Below are 22,311 nucleotides of genomic sequence, written 5' to 3'. Positions count from 1 at the left end.
TAGACAAAACAATTTATACTAAAAAATATAAATGAATTTAATATTTTATTTTTAAATTACCTTAAACGAAGAGTAAAAGATTAAAGGTTTTCATATTTTGATAACTAATTGCAGAACCTTAAAAATGAGCAATCCATAAAATTTCTTTCATTTCTACTTTAAACATAACTTTTATATTTAAAGAGTAAAATAACTTATTTAAATTTTGATTGAAAGAATTAAAAATTTGTATTTTTAATTTTTCATATTGCAGACAAACAGATAGAAAGACAGATTTTAAATTGTTGAATACCAAAAATAAAAAAAAAGATAATATTAATTTACTAACTTAAGTTAATTGACAGGGTCTATAAATTTGCTAGCTTCTTCAATTGGCAAATGTAATCATCAAAACTCATATTTGTGTACCTTTATTTTTATTTTATTAATTAAAGAGTGGAAGGAAAGTAAGTCAAAAAAATAAACGTATTTATGTTATTATATTTATTAGCATGTAAACTCTTTTTTAATAAATAATTTTATTATTAATTATAAGTATAATATTATTTTACTTAGAAAAATTATATGTTAAGATGCTAACTAAGTCATAGATAGAAGTAGATATCTTTTCCTCCTTAACAATTTAGCTGTCAAATTGTTTGAAGCTATTTAAAATAAGATATAAAAATTTTAAATCTACTATTAAAAATATATTTATTATCTAAAATTCAAAAATAAATAAAAAAATCAACTTATCTTACTTACAAAAGATAACTAAATGTGGAAAATCGTCTACGTATTCATACTCTGAATATAAACTTAAGCATTTTTCCTTCAATTTTGTTAAAAATGATATCATTTGAAGTGTTTCAATATAGCTAAAGTCAGTCAAACTTAAATTTAGTTAGTATTAACATTACTTAAGTGAGAATTAATCAATGAGAATAAGTTGATTTTTAGAATTTTATTTTTAAAATAATTTTTTAATTGAATTAATAAGTATTTTTAGTGTAAAAAAGGTAGTAATAAAAAAATTTACCTAATCTTTAGCTTCAGATTTGTAAGATTGATACATTTTTCTAAAGCAGAATCTAAGTCAGATAATTTCTTTTCTTCTAATTCACTTTCTGAACTGCTATTTATTAGTTATGAACCAAATAGATAATAGGTTAATAGATAAAAATGTAATAGTCTTAGTTTTATATTTTCATTTTCAAAAATTTAAAAAATATATCTTTGGATAATTTATAAAATTTGTTTTTCATTTGAGTTTAAAAATTATTTTAAGCTTCTTTTGATAATAATAATTTTTTAATTTTACTTTAAAAATATCTCTACATTCTTGTGCAATGGCAAATAAGATTTAAGAAACTTTTTTTTATAAAAACATTTATTTTTAGGTATTGAGAAATTTGTTACTCTGTTTAATCTATTGTATTTTAAATACTTCATTGAGATATTAGTCTTTCTTTTTCTAAAGTAAAATTTTATACTAAAAATTTTTTTTTATTTGAAAAAATCTGTTGTAATTAGTTATTAAAGAATTAAGGATTATTTTAAAAGTGTCTAATTAATCTATCAATTTTCTTAAATTACTTAATAAAAGTGTCTTTTTATAATTTTATAAGAAAATTTCTAATCAATCATAAATCAGTAAGTACAAATTAATTTTTTGAAAATACTATATAAATATATATATGTATGGAAATTGAGATGTCCCACCTTTTACTTATACTAAAGTGACAATTAACAAACAAATCAAAAAAATTTTAAATCTGAATTTATTTTCAAAAAAAATGATATTTTATAAGAATATAAGGTTTATTTTATTTCAAATTTTACATTTTGTGAATTTAAAGCTTTATAAAAACTCAAAAATAAAACTATTTAAAGCTAATTTAGCTTTATTTTTTATGTTATTAAGATATATTACATTTTGCATTTTGCAAATTAAATAGGCATTTCACTCTAGTTAATTAGAACGAAAATATCAAATAATAAGATTAATTAATAATTAATAAAATTAACAAAGAATGAAAAAAAAGAAATCACAATAAAAAGAAAAAGGAGAATAAATCAAATATAAGAGCTTTAATGTTTTAAATTAACTTTTATAATTAATAAAATATGAATAATAAATAATTAAAATTGAATTGAAAATTAAGTTATAATAGGTAAAAAATTTTTGTTTTAATAAAAATCAATAAATAATGATGAGAATTTCTATAACAAAAATTATTTATTTAAATAAATTGAAAGTTAAATACATAAAAAATATCAATAATAATAAAAATAAGATTAATAAATAAAATATACTACAGACTAATATGGAGAACCTCATGAGATGAAAGTGAAGAGCTTAAAAACTTTTTTTATTAATATATATAAATTTAAAAGATATTAATAAAAAAATTAATAATTACTTCTTCTAATCTGTAATATTCTTTAATCTATTATATCATTTATTTTATTTTCAAAAATATTGAATAGCAAGCAATTTATGAAATTTAATTAATTAATTAATTAATTATAAAATAATAAAAAGAACTAATAAAATATAATAATAAATTAACAAATATTAATTTATAAATTTGGTTTTATGAAGAGATATCACATACAAATTAATTTAACATTCATTATTTAATCTTAATATTTTTATTTAAAACATAAACTTAAAAATATAATAGGAATTACAGATGCGCAGTTAATTATATTTGAAAGAATTCTATTAATGTTCTTAAATTTTATAAAAATTATGTTAATAAGTAGATTTTTCTGTTTTAGCTCTGTAGTTAATTATAGGAATATTTATAATATCTCTAATTATTCTCAAATCACATTAGTTATTTTTTTGTAAGCACATTTTATTTAGATATAGATTGCATCCACCAAATAAGTAAGTGCATTTAATACCAACTTAAATAACTTTTTAATAAATAGATTTACTTTAAATAATATTTTTATTTTAAAAAATTTTGAAGCGTTAAAATGCATATATATTATTTATTACATCTAATTTTTCAAACAGTATTTCACTATTAAATATCTCATAATGTTTTCATCAGAATCTATCTATAAACTTTTTGTAAATATTTTAGACACATTAGTTATAAAAAACTAAAAGGATTTATATTCATATATTTATTATATTTTAAATTTATAATATATTTTTTATTTTTTTATAATATACTTAGTTTTTTAAAAGAAAATATTTTTTATTTAATGAAAAATAATTACCATATTTGGATTTGCAAAATATTTGCAAAATTTAAGAAAATAAATACCCTACTTCACTCACCCAGTTGTAAATTAATAAAATATGTATAAATATGAAAATACTATTTTTAATTTGAAATAATAATGAAATTGAAAAACACTTAAATATATAAAGATAAAATTGCTAAATAATTTTTTAAAAATTTGCTTAATCAATAAAATTTCATTCAATATTCAAGACTTGAAAAATTGACAAGCCTACTCAATTTATAAAATTGTTATTTTTAAATAGTATTAGAAGTTTATAGGCAAATAGTATTTATACTTCCCATATTATTTTCAAGTTAATCGCATACTAATTTAATTTGATTTTAGTTTATTTCAACATAAGAACAAAATCCAATTTCAAGTAAATTCTGTTTACTTTTTAGGTCAAAATAATCTAAATTTTTTTTTAGCTAAATTTCGAATGATGGACATAAACTTAGTTAGAAATTAAAAATTTTCATATTTTTTTGATTTTTAGAGAGCAAATTTATAATTTAATACTGTTCACAATAAAAACAAAAGCAGCTACTCTTAATTTATGTCATTTATTGTAATATAACATGTGATTATAATTGATTATAGAGAGCTCTATTAAAAATATTCTAGTTTTTTACATTTTTATCATTTTTTAAATGATTTTATCCAATATAAACTGAAAATTATTGTTCATTTTTATTTATTTCATCATCTTCATTATAATCTTCGTCCATATTATTTTAATTTAATTATTTATTTTTTTAAGTTGTTAATTATTCTTCAATGCAATCTGATTCTTCCTCTTCTATAATTTCTTATTTTTTCTTATTATTGTAATTTATATTATTATTCTTTTATTTCTCAATTTCTTCACTAAAAATTTGATCTTCTTGTGAAATTTGATAACTATGATTTATAGGACCACTCTCTTCCTCATCAATTTACTGTATTTCATCATAATCTTAATCTTAATATATTTTTTCATTTTCAACTTGCTATTCATTTTAATTTTAATTTTAATTTTCATCTTCATTTTAATTTTAATTTTCATCTTCATATTCATTGTTAATAAGATCATTGAATTCCTCATGGCCTTAGCACAAGCATAGAACATAATCTTATCCCATAATTTAGAATGGGATTTATTAGATTTAGAATAGATTTAATTTAAATCTGCGAATAAAGAGAAGGCATTGTTTAGTTATATCTTTGATATTTTTTTCTGTGTAGCCACTGATTTCTTACTCTTTCTGAAAAATTTAATATGAATCTTAATAGTTATATCCATAAGAAAACATATTTTTATCAAAGAATATTGAGCTAAAGTTAGAATTTTCTAAAGATATTTTAATTAAATTTTTTAAATCCTGTAAAGATAGTTATGAGCTTGGATATATATTTAAGCAAAATTAATCAAAGTTGTTGGAAGAAAAGCTAAAAATTTATTGATTTAGCAATGCATTAAATTCAATTAACTTTAAGGTTGAATTAAGAATTTTCTAAACTGTTGAATGTAAATCTTCTTTATTCATTTGATGACATTAAAGAGATTAAAAATATTCTCTGAGAATATTCATAAATTTATCTAAAGAGGAGCTAGAATTAGTATAAACATCATTAAATATTCTTAAAGATTAAGCAAAATTTTATAATATATCAACATAATTATTTTCCAAGTTTTTAAGGGAGTAATTTTCATTTTAAAACTGATAAAAGCATAAAATATTTTCATCAGCAAGCAGCTAGTTATTTTGCAATAAAAATAAGCTACTGGGTTTTACCATATATTTTATGAGGACAGAGTATGCATTTATTATTTTTTAAATGAAATTAAATGAATTTTTTTGTAAATTTGGATCAAATTAGTGAGTTGGCTTGATTTCATTTTAAAAAAATGAAGAGTAATAAGAAATTTACTAAGTATTTTAATATAAATTATAATCTGAACGCACCACTATGTAGAAAGATCCTTCCTTGCAAGCTAAAATCTACAATTTAGAGAAAAGCATTAACTTTTATATCAACATCATTTAAATCATTAATTATTTAGTTATATTCTTCAAATTTGATTCTAGCTTCATTTAAAGACAAAAACTTTTAAATTTAGAAGACAAAAGCTTAATTTTGGGAATCTCCTCTAATAACGAAACAGTTTTTTTCAAACTAAATGCTTTAAAGAGTAAAAAATTCTATTTCAGTGTTAATTTGAATTATCTATTCTATAATTAGCCTGTTTTCATTCATGAACTGAGGGTAATGTTATTAAACTTCTTAATAAAATTAATTTCTAAAAACTTTTACTTAGTGTTGTGATATACAAATATTAGAAGGAAAACTTTTCTCTTACTGTAAATAATAATCATTAATTTTAATATAGCTGCGAACTTTAAATCTATTAGGCTATTTAGAGTTTTAGAATAAAAATGGATCTACTGTGTTTAGTTTAACGAATACCTTATTTTATTCCTTTTAAAAAATAAAATGCCCAGACCTGCTAATATTATAACTATTTATAGAAAAGTCATTTTTTTACATTGGTGATAAAGCATTTTAAGAGTATTAATATATTTAATATAAATATTAACTTATTTCCTATTCTATATTATCAATTTACAATTATTCAATTGAATAATCAAAATACTCATACTCAATCAACTACATAAAAAAGCTGCTCATCATCTAAGTAATATGAGTCCAATACTTTTAAAACTAAATCAGACCTCAATAGACTTTAACTTCTTTAAGAGTAGTTTATTATATAATTTAAATATGCTTCACCTAATTTTTCTATTGAAAACACTTCTATTTTTTTTCTCATTTTATTTTTTCTATCAAAGACATCATACTATAAACAAGTGGTAATTTTTGTGAATGAATTATCAAAAAGACTTCTTTCTTTTAAACTCTCCAAGTCTTCAATATCATAATCTTAATTTTTCTTAATAAATTCTTCTACAATATAAAATAGTTCACTTTTAAAGAAGCTCAATTTTTTTTATTCAGCTACCTAGACAATTTTTCTCCTCATCATTTTAGAATGTATTTTTTATTTTTTTTTTATTGTTTTTAATAATTTATTTATTATTTTTCTTCCTTCTATCTTTCTTAGTCCTTTATTTAATATAAGGCAAATCAAAAATAATTAATATGAATTTGAACTGATTTATTCTGAAGTTTAAATTATCTTCTGGACAATCAAAATACAAACATCTAAAATAATAAATTTAAGTATTTAATCTAATCAGAACAAAATTAAATCTATGCCACATACTATAAAAATGTATTATTAAAATAGAATAAAATGTTTAAAAATATGTATTTATTTCAGCTATATTTTCAAAATTTTTTTTTTTTAAATGATCAAATTTATTATTTTAGTCCTTTGAAATCAAAACTCCTTCATTTGATCTAATAAAATCTCACAAATAATAATACAAACAATTTTTAAGAAATTCAAATACATTGAAATAGCGAATAACTTGTTTGAAATTTAAAGAGATTTCTTATACAATTAAAAAATATGTCACTTTAGTATTAAAGAGTATATATTAACATTTAATTTTATCATTTTTATATTGATAGTTTTTATTCAAATTGATTATACTCCTCTGTTAGAAAAAAATATGATATTATTCGCTCACATTCAAACTGAAAGTCATGAAATTTAATACATGATTATATATTACATATTTATTTATAAAGAATTATAATAGGTATTATGCATTTAAATAAATCTTTTTCTATCTTTATAAGTGATCATTAATAGATAAAGAATAAAAAATCATATTATATATCTAGCTATTTATTCAAGATTAAGTTGTATGATTAGAGTCTATTTAAAAATAAATCAGATACTAATTAATCCTGAGTTGTTTTTTCATGCGCGCGAAATTATATAAAGATTTTCTTTTTAAACAAAATGAATGTAAATATAAAATCTACTTATTAATGAATGATATTATTCATTTATAGAAATTTGAGGCTAAATTTATATTTATTTATGAAATTTGAAGTACAAAATGATATTATTAAGAGAAGTTTGAGGCTAAATTCAAATGATATCTATGAATAATATTGTCCAAATATCTATTTAGATAATTTTCTAATAATCCTTAATTGATAATCTCAAAATTAATTTTCTTTTCCATCAATCACTTCCTCTGTTAATCTCTATTAGATTTTCTAATCGTAAGGAAATTCATTAATTTAAATAAAACCTAATGAATTCTTAATATTCAATTATTTTACTTTCAAAAATATTTATGGCCTCAATTACCAAAAAAAATTACAAGCTAAGTTAAAAATGAATGATTTTTTGCTTTAGAATTTAACAAAATAGAAAATAAAATCATTAAAAATTATAAAAACAAATTTATTTTACATTCATTCCAAGAAATCAAATATCCAAATTTCGCGCCAATATAACTACTGAGCTTTTCTTCGCAGATTTCTCATCTTATTTGTTCTTTATCTAAAAATCAAATAAAAAATAATGAACTAATTACATCAATAAAGTACACCTTTTAATTATTTATGAATGAACATAGATAGATAGATAGATAGATAGATAGATAGATAGATAGATATCTAAATGCAAACAAAATAAATATATCTGATAATCATAAAATGAATATTGCTAAAAAACAAAAATTATTTCAAATCAAATTTTTAAATTTTAATATATATCATGCTTATTATCATTTCATCGATTATTTGTGTTTCTGTTTATTGCAGAATCTATTATATAAAACAAATATTAAATTTATTATTTAGAATTCGAGTTTAGTTTAGATTTCGAGAGTAGAACGTTATCCTATTAAAAATGAATAAAATAAAATAAAATATTAGGTATTTTATGTTTTATTTGAAGATTTAAATTTATTTTAAAATAGATATTTTAGATTATAAATATAAAAATTAAAATTAAACAAGTAGTTAAGGTGAATTGTTTTTTATGATAAATATTATATTTTGGTTAGGTTTTAATTGTTATTTGAAGATAGCGCTAAGACTTCAAGTTAATAGTAAAGTCTGAATTTTTATTAGAATTCTGTAGTATTTAACATGGAAATTCCATCAAATTTTATTGTGTTCATAATTTAAAAGCATCTCAATTTAGGATTAAATTCTATTAAAAAAGCTAAGCAAATCTATGATTATTAATAATAAATTTAAAGATTAGAATAAATTAAGATAAATCATGTAAAAAGAGAGCATAATTATTGGCAGCTATTGCGAAAGCGCTTTAAAAGTTCTTTAAGATAATGTGAGCAACTAGTTAAAAATAGAATTTGAACCTTATTGTGCAGATAATTCAGCATTTGTTTAAGAAATAGGAGTCTAGCTAGGCAAGCTAAAAGATCTAATTGAGTTATCGTTAATATTTAACCAGAGTACCAATTTGAAATAAGAATCCTGGAAGTATGTTTTCTAAGGCTTAGAATAACTAAAATAGCTACAGAAATTAGAGATAATAATTGGAGAATCTTGCTCACTAGAAGAACAGGGATTGAATCTCTTAAGCTATGCGATTTCATCTTTGACTTGCTTGAAAAAATTAATAATTGTAATAAATAAATCTAATTATGTTTCTGCGTTGAGCCTGAAGAACTTAGTTGACAATTTCAAATATTTTTCGCAGATAGAAGAACTAAAACTCTAAGTTTAAGAGTATCAAATTGATATTTCTGAAGATAAGTTAAATCTTTGGTAAGGTCTATCTTTCTTATAGTCAATATAAGATTTAGACTTATCCTTAAATTTGCAATACAATTCTGAATAGGATATCAAAGATATCTTCTAAGCGCTATTATCTTTCAATAATTTAACTAAGCTTACTTTGAATTTGGATTACAATTATTAGGGATATAATTTTCTTAAAATACTCACACTTTATTTATCCAAACTTATTTAGCTAAAAGAACTTAGTTTAGCTTTAAATTAAAAGGTGAAAGAAAAGGAAGATATTTTTTTAATTGATACATTTTTCAGAAATCTAATTAATTTAGAAAAAATTAATTTAGAATCATGTTTTGGTATGTTTTTAAATAGACCTCTAGATGATTATTATGAATCATTAGCCTGTTTACCTAATATAACTGATTTAAAAATTATAATAGAAAGCAACAATTCTACAGATTCAGATAGAAAAGTTGCATAATGCTTAAGTAATAAATAAAAACTAAAATCTCTAAAGCTATTTTGTTACAAAGAAAATATACATGATCAAATCTATAATGAAATAATGTAATCTTTGAAACAAAATAGCTCTATCTAAACTTTAGACTTGGCATTCTCTAACTTTATAAAATAATCTTAAGGCATAGCTCTTTGCGAATCATTAAACCATATGAGTGAGTTAAAATAACTAAATTTTACTACAGATCTTACTTCAAATAAAATTGATATTTTAAATTAAATTTTGGAAAGTATTGGAAAAATTTAAAGCTTAAAAGAGTTAGATTTGCACTTTAAAACTGTAAATGTTTTTACAGACCGTAAATAAGAATTAGCCCTATCACACTTAGGATAACTCAAACTTTTAAGCTTAAGCATAAACATTGAATCAATGCTATTTTCAAATGAGTTTTTAGAACTAGGAATGGCTTTATAAAGATAAAATGATTTATAAAAGCTTAAAATTCTTATTAGATTTTAAGAAAAGAAAAAATAAGGTTTTGGATTTGGTTTCTAAGCTAGTTAATAATAACCACCTGAAGAAAATAATGAAATAGAATCTATAGAAGATTTTATAAATGGGATAAATACTCTCACTAATTTAAAAGAATTGCATTACGGGATAGCTCACGATTCAACTAGAATAATTTTAAACTAGATTTTACAATCACTTTAAAATTTAAAGAATTTAGAGGTATTTAATCTTTACAACAACGAAAAATATGAAGGATCTTAAATGGTTTAATTATCAGAAGCAATTTCATTTATGAAGAAACTAAAAATACTTAATTATCAAAGCTTATTTTGGCAAAAAACAATTCAAAAATAAATTTAGTAATTTTAAACTTTACAAAATCTAGAATAATTATTTTTGAATATTGATTGTAATTATCTTAATAAATCTATTGTTGGACTTGAGCAAATGTTTTCAAATTTATTCTAACTAAAAACAGCACATTTAAAGGTCTTTATAACTAAAGATAATTAGTCTTTGCTTCAAGATTTATTTAAAGGACTTTAAAATTTAAGAAACTTACAAGACCTTTAGATTAATTTAGGTAATTATGAATTCACAGATAAGGGAGCTGATTTATTTCACTAAGCTTGTTCAGGATTAGAAAATCTAAGAGAAATGTTTTTTGAAAATTTTAACATTAAAAGGGATTTTACAGAAGAAGGAATTTAAAGCTTCAGAGATGGATTTAGTAAACTCAGAAAGTTAAAATTCTTAACTGTTTTTTTGAATGTTCCATGTATAGAAATTAATTAAATAATACAAGGTATTTTCAGTAATATTTATTTATGCGCAGTGTACCTCAACTTTTAAATGAAAGCAGAATTTGATTTTAATTCTATTAAAATTGAAAAACCTATAAAGGAAAAATCAATAGTTGAATCTAAAAACAGAAATAAAAGTAATTTAACCAATTTACAACTAAGCTTTCGATATGCTTAGCAATGCTAAGTTGATGATTTTATGAAGTTTTATGAAAAATTTGAAGACTTTGAAAATTTAAATTCCTTGACTATTTCTCATGATTGGGATATTTCTTAAAACTCAAGTTAATTTATTGAATGCACAAAGATGTTTGTAAATTTTTATAGGTCTTTTAAGTAGTTTAGGAAAATGAAAGAACTTAAAATAGAATTAACGAACTCGTCCTACAATTTTGAAGAAATACCAATTTAAAATATGAAATATTTAACTAATTTAGCTAAACTTGAACTAATTTTGTTAAAAAATAATATTCATTCATATCATTTGTTATTTGATTAGCTGGAATACTTCATACACCTTCAATATCTTAAAATATAAATATCAGAAGAAACTCCTTTTTCTAAGACTGCAGCTATTTCACTCGGATAAAGTTTAACCAAATTAAAAAAGCTTTTAACTTTAGATTTGTAGTTATTATAAAATTGTACAATAGAAATAGAAGGAGCTATTTAAATAGGTACAGGAATTGGCTATTTAAATTATTTATAATCTTTAAAAATTTACTTTGGAGATTTATGTGAAATTAATGAAATTGGAGCTTTGAAAATAGCTGAAGGGATAAGTAAAATATCTACACTTAATTATCTTAGTCTAGATATTGGTTAGAAAAACAAAGTAAGCAAAAAAGCAGGAGCAGCTTTAGCTTCTTCAATAAAGAACTCAAAGAATTTGACTGATCTATTTTTCTAAATTCAATATGATAACACCAATTACTAAGGACAGTAATTTTTGAATGAGATATCGAAGTCCTTGAGTGAATTAAAGCAGATAAAATAATTGATGTTGAGTATTAGCTTTGATGAAAATTTAGAATATTGTCCAGAATAACTAAAGCAATTTATAAGCTTCACTTGTACTAAAGAAGTAACGCTAGTTATTGAAAATGAATATTAATAACAAAAGACATATTTAAAATCAGAAGATTCAGCATGTAATATCTAATTCATATTTTAATACGATTTACCATAGCCTGTGTTCTTTGCAAAAGTGGAAATAGAATCTTTGCAAAATGTTTCTAAAGATATTTAATTAGGTATTTAGTTTAAACTAAACTAAAATAGCTCTAAAAATGATCACATATTAAATTTAAAAAATGAAATTCAAAAATTGTAAGTTAGAAATCTAAAACTTAATTTGGAATATTTCTAATTTTAAGACTAATTTTTAGACCAGCTAATTTTACCAATATTATAAAATTAGTAATTAACAAAATTTGCATTAATTTTAAATCAAAAATAAGCTTCTGATATTAATGCTGAAGTATTTACTCAAATTGGCAAGCATCTCAATAACTTAAATTTGATAGAACTCAAGCTTGTGCTAAAAGAATCATAAAATTCTCTTAGTTAATTTTTTAAAAAATCTTAACTAATTTTAAAGTAGCTTAAATACTCTAAAACACTTGTCAATTTGTCAGTATATAAATTCTTTTTTGGCAAATCAATCTAAAATTATAAAAGATATATCGATAGACTTGTCAAATTTGAATAATTTTTTAATGATTGAAGCATGATTTCCTCTATTTAGGGTTTGTTTATCCTTCAAAATACTTCTTATTTAATATACTATTTAAGATATTATTTTTGTTTTTTGTTGCATAATTATTTAATCTAAAATATTTTTTTTATTTAATTAAAAATTAAGTGAATTATAGCAAGATGCCATTCAAAAATTCCTTCGTTTGGAATTGACTTATTATGAAATATATTTTTTAATTATTTATTAAAAAATCTAATTTCTATATTTTATAATAGAAATATAATTAATAATTTAATTTATTTTAATTTCATAAATAAATAAATTTTATATATCTAAATTTTTAAATTTAGCTAAATTTTCTGAAGTGGGGTGAACAAAATACAGGATTTTAGGGCAATTTTATGTAGTGATTGATTAAAATTTATGTCAAATTTTAAATCTTTGAAGTTATTGACGAAAATACCCCCCCACCCCCCTTTTAATCACTGTTGATTCTGTAATATTTAACATGGAAATTCCATCAAATTTTAAAGTGTTCATAATTTAAAAGTATCTTTCTTAAGGATTAAATTCTATTAAATAAACTAAGCAAATCTATGATTAATAATAATAAATTTAAAGATTAGAATAAATTAAGATAGCTCATATAAAAAGAGAGCATAATTATTGGCAGCTATTGCGAAAGAGCTTTACAAGTTCTTTAAGATAATGTGAGCAACTAGTTAAATTAGAATTTGAACCTTATTGTGCAGATAATTCAGCATTTGTTTAAGAAATCGGAGGCTGGCTAGGCAAGCTAAAAGATCTAATTGAATTATCATTAATATTTAATCAGAGTACCAATTTGAAATAAGAATCATGGAAGTATGTTTTCTAAGGCTTAGAATAACTAAAATAGCTACAGAAATTAGAGATAATAATTGGAGAATCTTGCTCATTAGAAGAACAGGGATTGAATCTCTTAAGCTATGCGATTTCGTCTTTGACTTGCTTGAAAAAATTAATAATTATAATAAATAAATCTAATTATGTTTCTGTGTTGAGCCTGAAGAACTTAGTTGACAATTTCAAATATTTTTCGCAGATAGAAGAACTAAAACTCTAAGTTTAAGAGTATCAAATTGATATTTCTGAAGAAAAGTTAAATCTTTGGTAAGGTCTATCTTTCTTATAGTCAATATAAGATTTAGACATATCCTTAAATTTGCAATACTTATTAAGGATATAATTTTCTAAAAATGCTCACACTTTATTTATCCAAACTTATTTAGCTAAAAGAACTTAGTTTAGCTTTAAATTAAAAGGTGAAAGAAAAGGAAGATATTTTTTTAATTGACACATTTTTTAGAAATCTAACTAATTTAGAATAATTTTTTGGTATGTTTTTAAATAGACCTCTAGATGATTATTATGAATCATTAGCCTGTTTACCTAATCTAACTGATTTAAAAATTACAATAGAAAACAAAAATTCTACAGATTCAGATAGAAAAGTTACATAATGCTTAAGTAATAAATAAAAACTAAAATTTCTAAAGCTATTTTGTTACAAAGAAAATATACAAGACCAAATCTATAATGAAATAATGTAATCTTTGAAACAAAATAGCTCTATCTAAGCTTTAGACTTGGCATTCTCTAACTTTATAAAATAATCTTAAGGCATAGCTCTTTGCGAATCATTAAACCATATGAATGAGTTAAAATAGCTAAATTTTACTACAGATCTTACTTCAAGTAAAACTGCTATTTTAAATTAAATTTTGGAAAGTATAGGAAAAATTTAAAGCTTAAAAGAGTTAGATTTGCACTTTAAATCTTTAACTGTATTTACAGACCGTAAATAAGAATTAGCCCTATCACACTTAGGATAGCTCAAACTTTCAAGCTTAAGCATAAACATTGGATCAATGCTATTTTCAAATGAGTTTTTAGAACTAGAAATGGCTTTATAAAGATAAAATGATTTATAAAAGCTTAAAATTCTTATTAGATTTTAAGAAAAGAAAAAATAAGGTTTTGGATTTGGTTTCTAAGCTAATTAATAATAACTACCTGATGAAAATAATGAAATAAAATCTATAGAAGATTTTATAAATGGGATAAATACTCTCACTAATTTAAAAGAATTACATTATGGGATAGCTCACGATTCAACTAGAATAATTTTAAACTAGATATTACAATCGCTTTAAAATTTAAAGAATTTAGAGGTATATAATCTTTACAACAACGAAAAATATGAAGGATCTTAAATGGTTTAATTATCAGAAGCAATTTCATTTATGAAGAAACTAAAAACACTTAATTATCAAAGCTTATTTTTGCAATAAACGATTCAAAGATAAATTTAGTTATTTTAAACTTTACAAAATCTATAATAATTATTTTTGAATATTGATTGTAATTACGTTAAAACCTCTATAGTCGGACTTCAGCAAATGTTTTCAAATTTATTCTAACTAAAAACTGCACATTTAAAGGTCCTTATAACTAAAGATAATGAGTCTTTGCTTCAAGATTTATTTACTTATATAAAAAATAGTAATAAAAATATATTAATTTTATTAATTTATATCTTAAATATAAAATATCTTCTAAATTTAAACTACTTTTGAACTACTTTTCTAATCTTTTAAATAATTTTTTAATAATATCAATCCAAATTATAATCATTTTTTACATTTTGTTTGATTTTAAATATATCAATACAAATTATAATCATTTTTTACATTTTCTTTGATTTTAAATATATTAATACAAATGATAATTATTTTTAATTTACGATTGATTAATACAAATTATACTTATTTTTACTTTATGATTAATAACAATATTTAAATGTTAAGTATATTAATAAGAAACAATAATTTATATGTAAAAAAATATAAAGAAATAAATTAATTTTAAACAATTGAGAAGAAAAAAATGTCTAAGAAAAATCAACTATCATCTTCAAATATTATAGATGAAGACTCATTGGTGGATGCTAGAAATATTTCAAACGCAATATAATTCCCTAACTAATCGCATATAAGTAAAACAGTTAGCGAATATGAGGGATTTACTTTTTAAAAAGGATCGAAAATAAAAATAGTAACAGAAAATAGCGAAAGTTAGTCGAAAGAAAAGTTATCAAAATCTCGAAGAAAGTATAATCAAAAAGTGGAAAACAAATAGAAATAGTCTTTATCGCATCTAAATTTAGATAGGTCATCCAGCTCTTCAGTAATTAATTTAATTTAAATATACAAAAAATATTTTTATTGCCATTATATTTTTATAAAATAAGAGGAGCAATTCAGAAAGTATGAGAAATACAATTAGGAGGATTGAATTAATTCTTAGTGAATTAAGAGATTAATTTAACTTATTTTAATAAAACTTTAATAGTTTTATCATTAAATAAGGCCAGTTTAATGAAGTTTTGTAGCAAAATTTGAATTAAACTAATTAATCGATTGTAAACCTACAAAAATAAGTAAATGAAAAATTGGAAGTTAATTACACTATGTAAAAGGATGTTGCTTAATTCACTCTAAAAGGTATTGATATTTCACAAAATTAAAGATTAGTTAAAAATCTGATAACTGTTGAATAAAAAGACTAATCACATAATTTAAGAAGTTCTTCAATGAAAAAAAAAATTATTAAATATTGAAATATATAACTATTATGTGCTTAAAAATACTTATATTAATTTACTAATAAAAATATTAAAATTTATTTGATTTTAATTTACTTTTTCTCATATTTTATTTATCATATGCACTTTTTTAACGATTTTTAAAAATATCAAAATTCTAAAAATAAAATAAGTTGTATTTTCTTTTAACCACTCATTTTTTAAACGAATTATTATACATCATGAAAACATTTAATGAGCTTCTTGTTTTTATTTTTTTACTATTTGCATTTTTAAATTCATTTTCTACATTACTTTGATTTTAAATAAAACAATACAAATTATAATCATTTTTTACATTTTCTTTGATTTTAAATATATTAATACAAATGATAGTTATTTTTACTTTACGATTTATTAATGCAAAATATACTTGTTTTTACTTTATGATTGAAAAACAATATTTAAATGTCAAGTATCCTAATAAGAAACAATAATTTATATGTAAAATTGAAAAATTAATTAAAAATAAAACGAATAGAATAGTAATAAAATTAAAAAGGATAAAAAGTAATGGATAGCAATAGTAACACAATCGTAAATTAAACTTTATTCTTAATAGGCAATAAAATATTTTAACTTTTTATTTTTTTAATATATAGATAGATGCAAAGATTTAATACCTCCTAAAAGTTGGAACTAAAAAATAAGAAATGCAACAAAACGAAAGATATATTATAGATTTATAAAAAACAGAACATTAAATCTAATATAAGCAATGTAACATCAAATAATTATTCGATATCTAATTTACAGATGTATAAACATTAAGTGATAAACAATTTAAAGCATAGAAAAAGAAGATTTCTAAGATTATTGTAAACAATATTCTATTATCTAATATGCTAAATGAAAATTTAATATCTGATATTTAAAATGTAAATTATAATAAATATTATACAGAGAAAAATGTTAACTTACAAGAAGGTAATGATCCAATTTTATTTTGTGACAATATTGTAGTGTTTTACTTATTACCAACAATGTCACTTGTTAACTCAAAGTAAGATTAAAATAAAACTGTTTAAAAGAATATTTAATTAAGAGAAATATGCAAGAAGTATAAATTAAGCAATAATTTACAAATGGATGTCAAACATTTGAGAAAGCCTTAACAATTAAATAGTAAAGATTCTGAAGAGAAGAAATAAATAAGGAAAATTATATAAAATAATCCAAAGATTATGGAGTAGTATAATTAGGTTATTTATAATACTAGATTTGAAAATTATTAAACAGATATTAGTTACTATGATATGAAGATAGAATGTTAAAATATCCAATTTTAGAGCTAATAAGTAATTTTAAAAAAGCAGAAGAAGAATTAAATCAACAAGGATTCTATCTCTTTTAAATAGATTTAACATAGGGTTTCTTAAATAACTTCAACAGGTAAGAAACAATAGATTATTTAATGATGAAATATAACTTTTAAATATAATAATAATAAAATAAAAAGTTTTAAGAATAACCAACTCATACAATATTAACTAATTAAAATGTTGTAGGTGATAATTGTCTCACTTACATTACAAATTAATACGGTTTTACTACTAGACATAAGCTTTATAACAAATTCGTTTGTTAACTTACATCAAATTCTGTGTAAAAGAAATGTTTTAATAACCATCTTATTGATATATTTAATAGTGATTGATACACATAACTTAAAAAATTTTCTTAATCAAGCATAAAATTCTGGATTAACTAGATTCGAAATAACAGTTTATAACTAAAATATATTAGATGCTTAGTAATACATTAATTTAATAAACTATTAATATAAATTTTTAAAGAATCTAATATTTTCTATAAAACATCGCTTTAAAAGTAATATAAAGCTTTAGAAGAATATTTATTTACATTAGAATCTTATTATTGTTGGTTGATAACTTACAGAATAAAATCAACTGCAGACTTTGGAGTAATTACTAAACATAATAAACAATAGGTTAGATAGTCAAATTTACATTGTAGAATAAGTTTGGTAAAATAAATGAATGTTTTTATGTAAAAGTTTTCGTTTCCTAATCAGTTTAGATTTACAATGCTATGTGAGAAACTAAGGATAAATAATAATAAATTAAAATAATAAAAAGAAAGATTTAAGTACAGAATAATTATTTTACAATCAATAAGGCTTAGCACAAAACATATTTCATAATAAATACAGCTGGAATTTAAATGCTACTTAAAATAAAAATATAAAAATCTTTAACATTTCTAATGATATTGAAAAACATATTTTAGTATTAACAAAAGAATAATTAAATGCTATAAAAAAATAACTCATTTCTTGTACTGTTGAGTAGTAACTAATACATATACACTCTGACTAAAATTTGATAGATTAGTATAGAATCATAAGACAATAATAACAAATAGATATTAATTATTAAAAATAAAATGTCTAAAATATAGTTTAATCAATTTAAAGTATGCAAGAACAAATATATTTATACAATAACACTTTAATAACTATCTTAAAATAATTTAAATAAGAAATCTAATTTATCAACACATTAACAAATAAGATGGAAGAAGGATAAACTATAACTATAAATGTTTTATGTTTTAAATTTATTAATAATATATTTTATTGTTTAGATCATGCTAAAGGCTCGGACTAATAATATAATGTTTATGGCTTTTCTAACACACACTGATAAATATAACTATACAGTTTTACAAAATAAATAATAAGAATATTCTTAAAATAAAAAAGAATTTACATTAAATTAATAATTAAGGAAATAAGTAAATGACAAAACAGTTAAAAATATCAATCAATATCTATATCTAAAAATATAAAATATATAATACTTCCATGTATTAAATATTATTGATATGAATAACTAATAATTTAATTCCTAGTTTAGCTCTTAATAAAGTAAATAAATTAATTTAATATTGCTAATCCAGGTATTGAAATTCCACTGACTTGATACATAATGTCAGCGGAATTTCAATAAGATTTTATTAAAATTTGAAAAGTAGTTAGCCTTCTTGTTTTTTTTATTTTAATTTGTCTGAATTTATCAGATAGATCTACCTGTGATTTTATTAAAAAGAAAGGCCTTTTATTTAATTTTTATGAAAAATTAATTTTTTAAAAAATTTTCTTTTTGTAATATTACAGCAACTTACTTAAAATTAAAAAAAAAAACTTAAACAAACTATAAAAATTTAATTTAATATATTTTTTTATTCATTAAATAACTTGAAGCGAATTAATTGTGTTAAAATAGATCTTTTTAAACTCTATCGATTGGTATATTTTTCATAATATTTCACTTATAAAATAAAAGATGGATACAATAATGCATAAATTTTGAATAGACATTGTAATAATTAAATTTTTAAAAAATTATGTTGTTAACATAGAGAAGAAAAGTAGGAACTTTATATTTTATAAATTTGCATATAAATATTGAGAAAAATGAAGATATTGTATTTGAAACAAAATAAAATGTAAATATAAAATATCAGCGCCTTATTTTTTCAAATCAGATTTAAGCAGATTTAGAAAGATATTTTGTTATTATAAATTTATAAATAGAATGCATTTATCTCATAATTAAATAATCTAAAAAAATTTAATTAGTAAAATTAAGAAAAATGTAAAATATAATTTCTGTTTTTGAAGAATTGTAGAAATATGGAGAATTTCTTTTACTATAAAAAGTATAAAAGAAGTATTATCTATACTCTTATAGTGATTGCAATTTAAAATACTGTAAATCTTGGAAAACTCAAAATATTAACTTAGATTAGCATAATAGTTAGTACTTAAAGAAAAAGATAGACATTTCTCCACTTTTTTTTGAATTTAATAAATATCTGAATTAGTTTATTTTTAATATTGGTAGTTTAAGCTAAATTTTAAAGACATTTATGAACAGATTAATTATAATTCAATAATAAACTTAATTGTAAATCGAAGAAACTTACTCAAAATAAATGGAAGAATCTGTATCACCATAAACAAACAAATTAAATCAATAGGATTGGTTTGATTAATAAATATCAAAATAAGATTTAAATATAAAAGAATAAAAAAACAAATTAGAGTAAGATACGAGAATTGAAGAATAATATCCTTAAGAATTTTAAAACTTAAATGAACTGGAGAAAGTTTTGGATAACTACCAAACTTTGATTTGTTAATTAGTTCTTGGTGAAGAAAATCTACAAATTTAATTTAAAAATCCTCTTTGCATTAAATTTAAGCAATTTAAATAGATTTTTCTTGAAAAACTTATTTTAAGTCTAAATACTTAATATAGATATTCAAATAGACATTAAAAATATTTAGATATTTAAGATAATTTATTTCAAAATTAATTAGAATGGCTGATAAATTAAGAAAATTTAGATTTCTCAGTAAGCCATCTATAGATCTATATTAAAATTAATCATGAATTTGAAAGTGATTTGTTTGATCCAACTGGCAACAATATTCATAGGGTATTAAAATTACCAAAAGTTAAAGCAGATTATTTGTTTTTAGATATTAAACCATATGATATTAACTTTTTAACAGATTTAGATATAATATTTGGTTAAAACTTAGATTATAAAGATAGATGTAAAATCATAATTCATAATGAAATGAATAATGATGATTATGGATAAGTCTTGTAATTAAAATTAGATGCAATTTAATTGCCAAGTATTTTAGAGGATAAGAGATGCTTTATTAGAATGAATTTTTAGACTTAATTAAGTATTAAAGAGTTATTTTTAGAAGACCAATATATTCTTATGCTAGCTTATTGCACTAAAAACCAAATTAACTAAAATTTATTCATTAATTTGTCTTTTATTATGTCTGATTTACTTAATATTTGAAAGAGATGCTTTATTAGAAAGAATTTTTAGACTTAATTAAGTATTAAAGAGTTATTTTTAGAAGACCAATATATTCTTATGCTAGCATATTGCACTAAAAACCAAATTAACTAAAATTTATTCATTAATTTGTATTTTATTATGTCTGATTTACTTAATATTTGATTTATTTTTCTTTATTAATATTATAGTACATTACTTTCAAAATATTAATTCAAAATTTCTTATTATAAAATTTTTATTTGCTTGTAAAACAAATGAAAAAAATGCTTAACCAAATAATTTTTTTAAATATAACACTTTCAGGTTAATTAAATTCTTATGGAAGTAGAGAATTAAGAATTTAATTCCTCCTTATTTGCAAAAAAATAGATTAATTTATTAAATAATTTTATTTTAATTTTTATTATAAAATATTTGTTTTATATTTTTTAATGTAATTAATTTATTTAAGAAATAATATTTTTAAATAATTACTATTTTTCATTTAATGCATCAAAATATATCAGAAAATAAATTTAAAAAATATACATAATATTTAATTAAATTATGTATATTTCTAAATATTAATTAAATCATCGCTAATAAATAGTGATGACTATTTTTTAAAATTGCAAAGTGCTATATCTATCAATATTTTATGGCAAATTATCTTATTACAAAAAACTATATAATAAAACATATTATTTTTTATTATTCAAATATTTAATATTTATTCATCATATTTCACCAATCATAACCATAGTACATATTAAAGACAACTAATCTTTTTTATTTAAGACACTTGCGTTCTACTTTCAATTTATCAGATTTATTGATCTATCTTATACTTCTATATTAAATTAAATTAAAATAAAATGTGAAATAGAATAAATTTTTTAATTTAAAATTAAAATATAAAAAACATTAGCAGAATAAAAAAGAAAAAGAAAAGTAAATTAAATAAATGCTAATAAGCAAACGAATTAAAAAAGTTAAATTGTTTAAATTCATTTTTACGACAATAAATATCACAATCCAAAACAAATAAACTTTTTTACCTAAGTTTTAGTGTAAAATTTGAGAGATTAGTGCAATTTGCTAGAGCAAATTCTAAGCTTAATGCACTTTAATCACCAATTTCATTCTCGCTTTTTAAAAATTGAAGAAAAAACAAATAATCAATAAGTTGTTCAGAAGGAAAAAATAAATGAAGATAAAATATCAAATAATAAGAAATAAATTAATTAATTAATAAATAATAAAAGCAAATAAATGTTGATAATAAAAAAATGGGTTAAATTAAGAAAGAAAGAACTAACTAAAAACATCAACACAATTCAAAATAAATAAATAAACTGTCTATTTTTACCTAAGATCAAGATTCAAACTTGAGAAATGAGTGCAATTTGCAATAGCAGAA

At 20.4% G+C, this 22,311-nt stretch overlaps 8 protein-coding genes across 8 annotated transcripts in view; 4 read left to right on the top strand and 4 right to left on the bottom strand. All coding sequences in view use genetic code 6, as the record gives it.

The window, feature by feature from the left end:
- TTHERM_001302841 (hypothetical protein) overlaps nucleotides 1-838 on the bottom strand; it is a gene marked incomplete at both ends in the record, with an annotated part of 983 nt that extends 145 nt beyond the window's left edge. Inside the window, 4 exons of the mRNA XM_012796409.1 lie at nucleotides 1-18; nucleotides 325-408; nucleotides 552-644; nucleotides 741-838. The exon at nucleotides 1-18 is cut by the window's left edge and continues 145 nt beyond it. Of these exons, the coding sequence (XP_012651863.1) occupies nucleotides 1-18; nucleotides 325-408; nucleotides 552-644; nucleotides 741-838 (293 nt within the window). The remainder of the gene's footprint in view (nucleotides 19-324; nucleotides 409-551; nucleotides 645-740) is intronic.
- Nucleotides 839-3,422: 2,584 nt separating this feature from the next.
- On the bottom strand, nucleotides 3,423-4,346 carry TTHERM_01302840 (hypothetical protein; the record flags this gene model as incomplete). The annotated part of the gene is made up of 1 exon (XM_001011622.2): nucleotides 3,423-4,346. The coding sequence occupies one exon, from the start codon at nucleotides 4,344-4,346 to the stop codon at nucleotides 3,423-3,425; it is 924 nt and encodes a 307-aa protein (XP_001011622.2).
- A 1,316-nt stretch (nucleotides 4,347-5,662) lies between these two features.
- TTHERM_001302839 (hypothetical protein) lies at nucleotides 5,663-6,628 on the bottom strand. Its single transcript, XM_012796408.1, has one exon. It carries the CDS (start codon nucleotides 6,248-6,250, stop codon nucleotides 5,867-5,869), a length of 384 nt encoding a protein of 127 aa, XP_012651862.1. The 5' UTR covers nucleotides 6,251-6,628; the 3' UTR covers nucleotides 5,663-5,866.
- A 2,715-nt stretch (nucleotides 6,629-9,343) lies between these two features.
- TTHERM_01302830 (hypothetical protein) lies at nucleotides 9,344-12,400 on the top strand (the record flags this gene model as incomplete). The annotated part of the gene is made up of 1 exon (XM_001011621.3): nucleotides 9,344-12,400. The coding sequence occupies exon 1, from the start codon at nucleotides 9,464-9,466 to the stop codon at nucleotides 12,398-12,400; it is 2,937 nt and encodes a 978-aa protein (XP_001011621.3). The 5' UTR covers nucleotides 9,344-9,463.
- A 481-nt stretch (nucleotides 12,401-12,881) lies between these two features.
- On the top strand, nucleotides 12,882-13,709 carry TTHERM_001302823 (hypothetical protein; the record flags this gene model as incomplete). The annotated part of the gene is made up of 1 exon (XM_012796407.1): nucleotides 12,882-13,709. The coding sequence occupies one exon, from the start codon at nucleotides 12,882-12,884 to the stop codon at nucleotides 13,707-13,709; it is 828 nt and encodes a 275-aa protein (XP_012651861.1).
- A 1,427-nt stretch (nucleotides 13,710-15,136) lies between these two features.
- Nucleotides 15,137-16,034, top strand: TTHERM_001302821 (hypothetical protein; the record flags this gene model as incomplete). Its single annotated transcript, XM_012796406.1, has 2 exons — nucleotides 15,137-15,601; nucleotides 15,666-16,034. The coding sequence occupies 2 exons, from the start codon at nucleotides 15,137-15,139 to the stop codon at nucleotides 16,032-16,034; spliced, it is 834 nt and encodes a 277-aa protein (XP_012651860.1).
- Nucleotides 16,035-16,571: 537 nt separating this feature from the next.
- Nucleotides 16,572-17,715, top strand: TTHERM_01302820 (hypothetical protein; the record flags this gene model as incomplete). Its single annotated transcript, XM_001011620.2, has 6 exons — nucleotides 16,572-16,595; nucleotides 16,661-16,778; nucleotides 16,853-16,876; nucleotides 16,962-17,327; nucleotides 17,428-17,450; nucleotides 17,518-17,715. 6 exons carry the CDS (start codon nucleotides 16,572-16,574, stop codon nucleotides 17,713-17,715), a joined length of 753 nt encoding a protein of 250 aa, XP_001011620.2.
- A 3,920-nt stretch (nucleotides 17,716-21,635) lies between these two features.
- Nucleotides 21,636-22,311, bottom strand: part of TTHERM_001302819 (cyclic nucleotide-binding domain protein) — a gene marked incomplete at both ends in the record, with an annotated part of 6,038 nt that continues 5,362 nt past the window's right edge. The window contains 2 exons of the mRNA XM_012796405.1: nucleotides 21,636-21,741; nucleotides 21,950-22,039. Of these exons, the coding sequence (XP_012651859.1) occupies nucleotides 21,636-21,741; nucleotides 21,950-22,039 (196 nt within the window). The remainder of the gene's footprint in view (nucleotides 21,742-21,949; nucleotides 22,040-22,311) is intronic.

The sequence above is a fragment of the Tetrahymena thermophila genome (genome assembly GCF_000189635.1).
Source record: "Tetrahymena thermophila SB210 genomic scaffold scf_8254732, whole genome shotgun sequence".
NCBI lineage: Eukaryota > Ciliophora > Oligohymenophorea > Hymenostomatida > Tetrahymenidae > Tetrahymena > Tetrahymena thermophila.
Note: the sequence above shows the minus strand (reverse complement) of the source record. Positions and strands in the feature narration are given on the sequence as shown.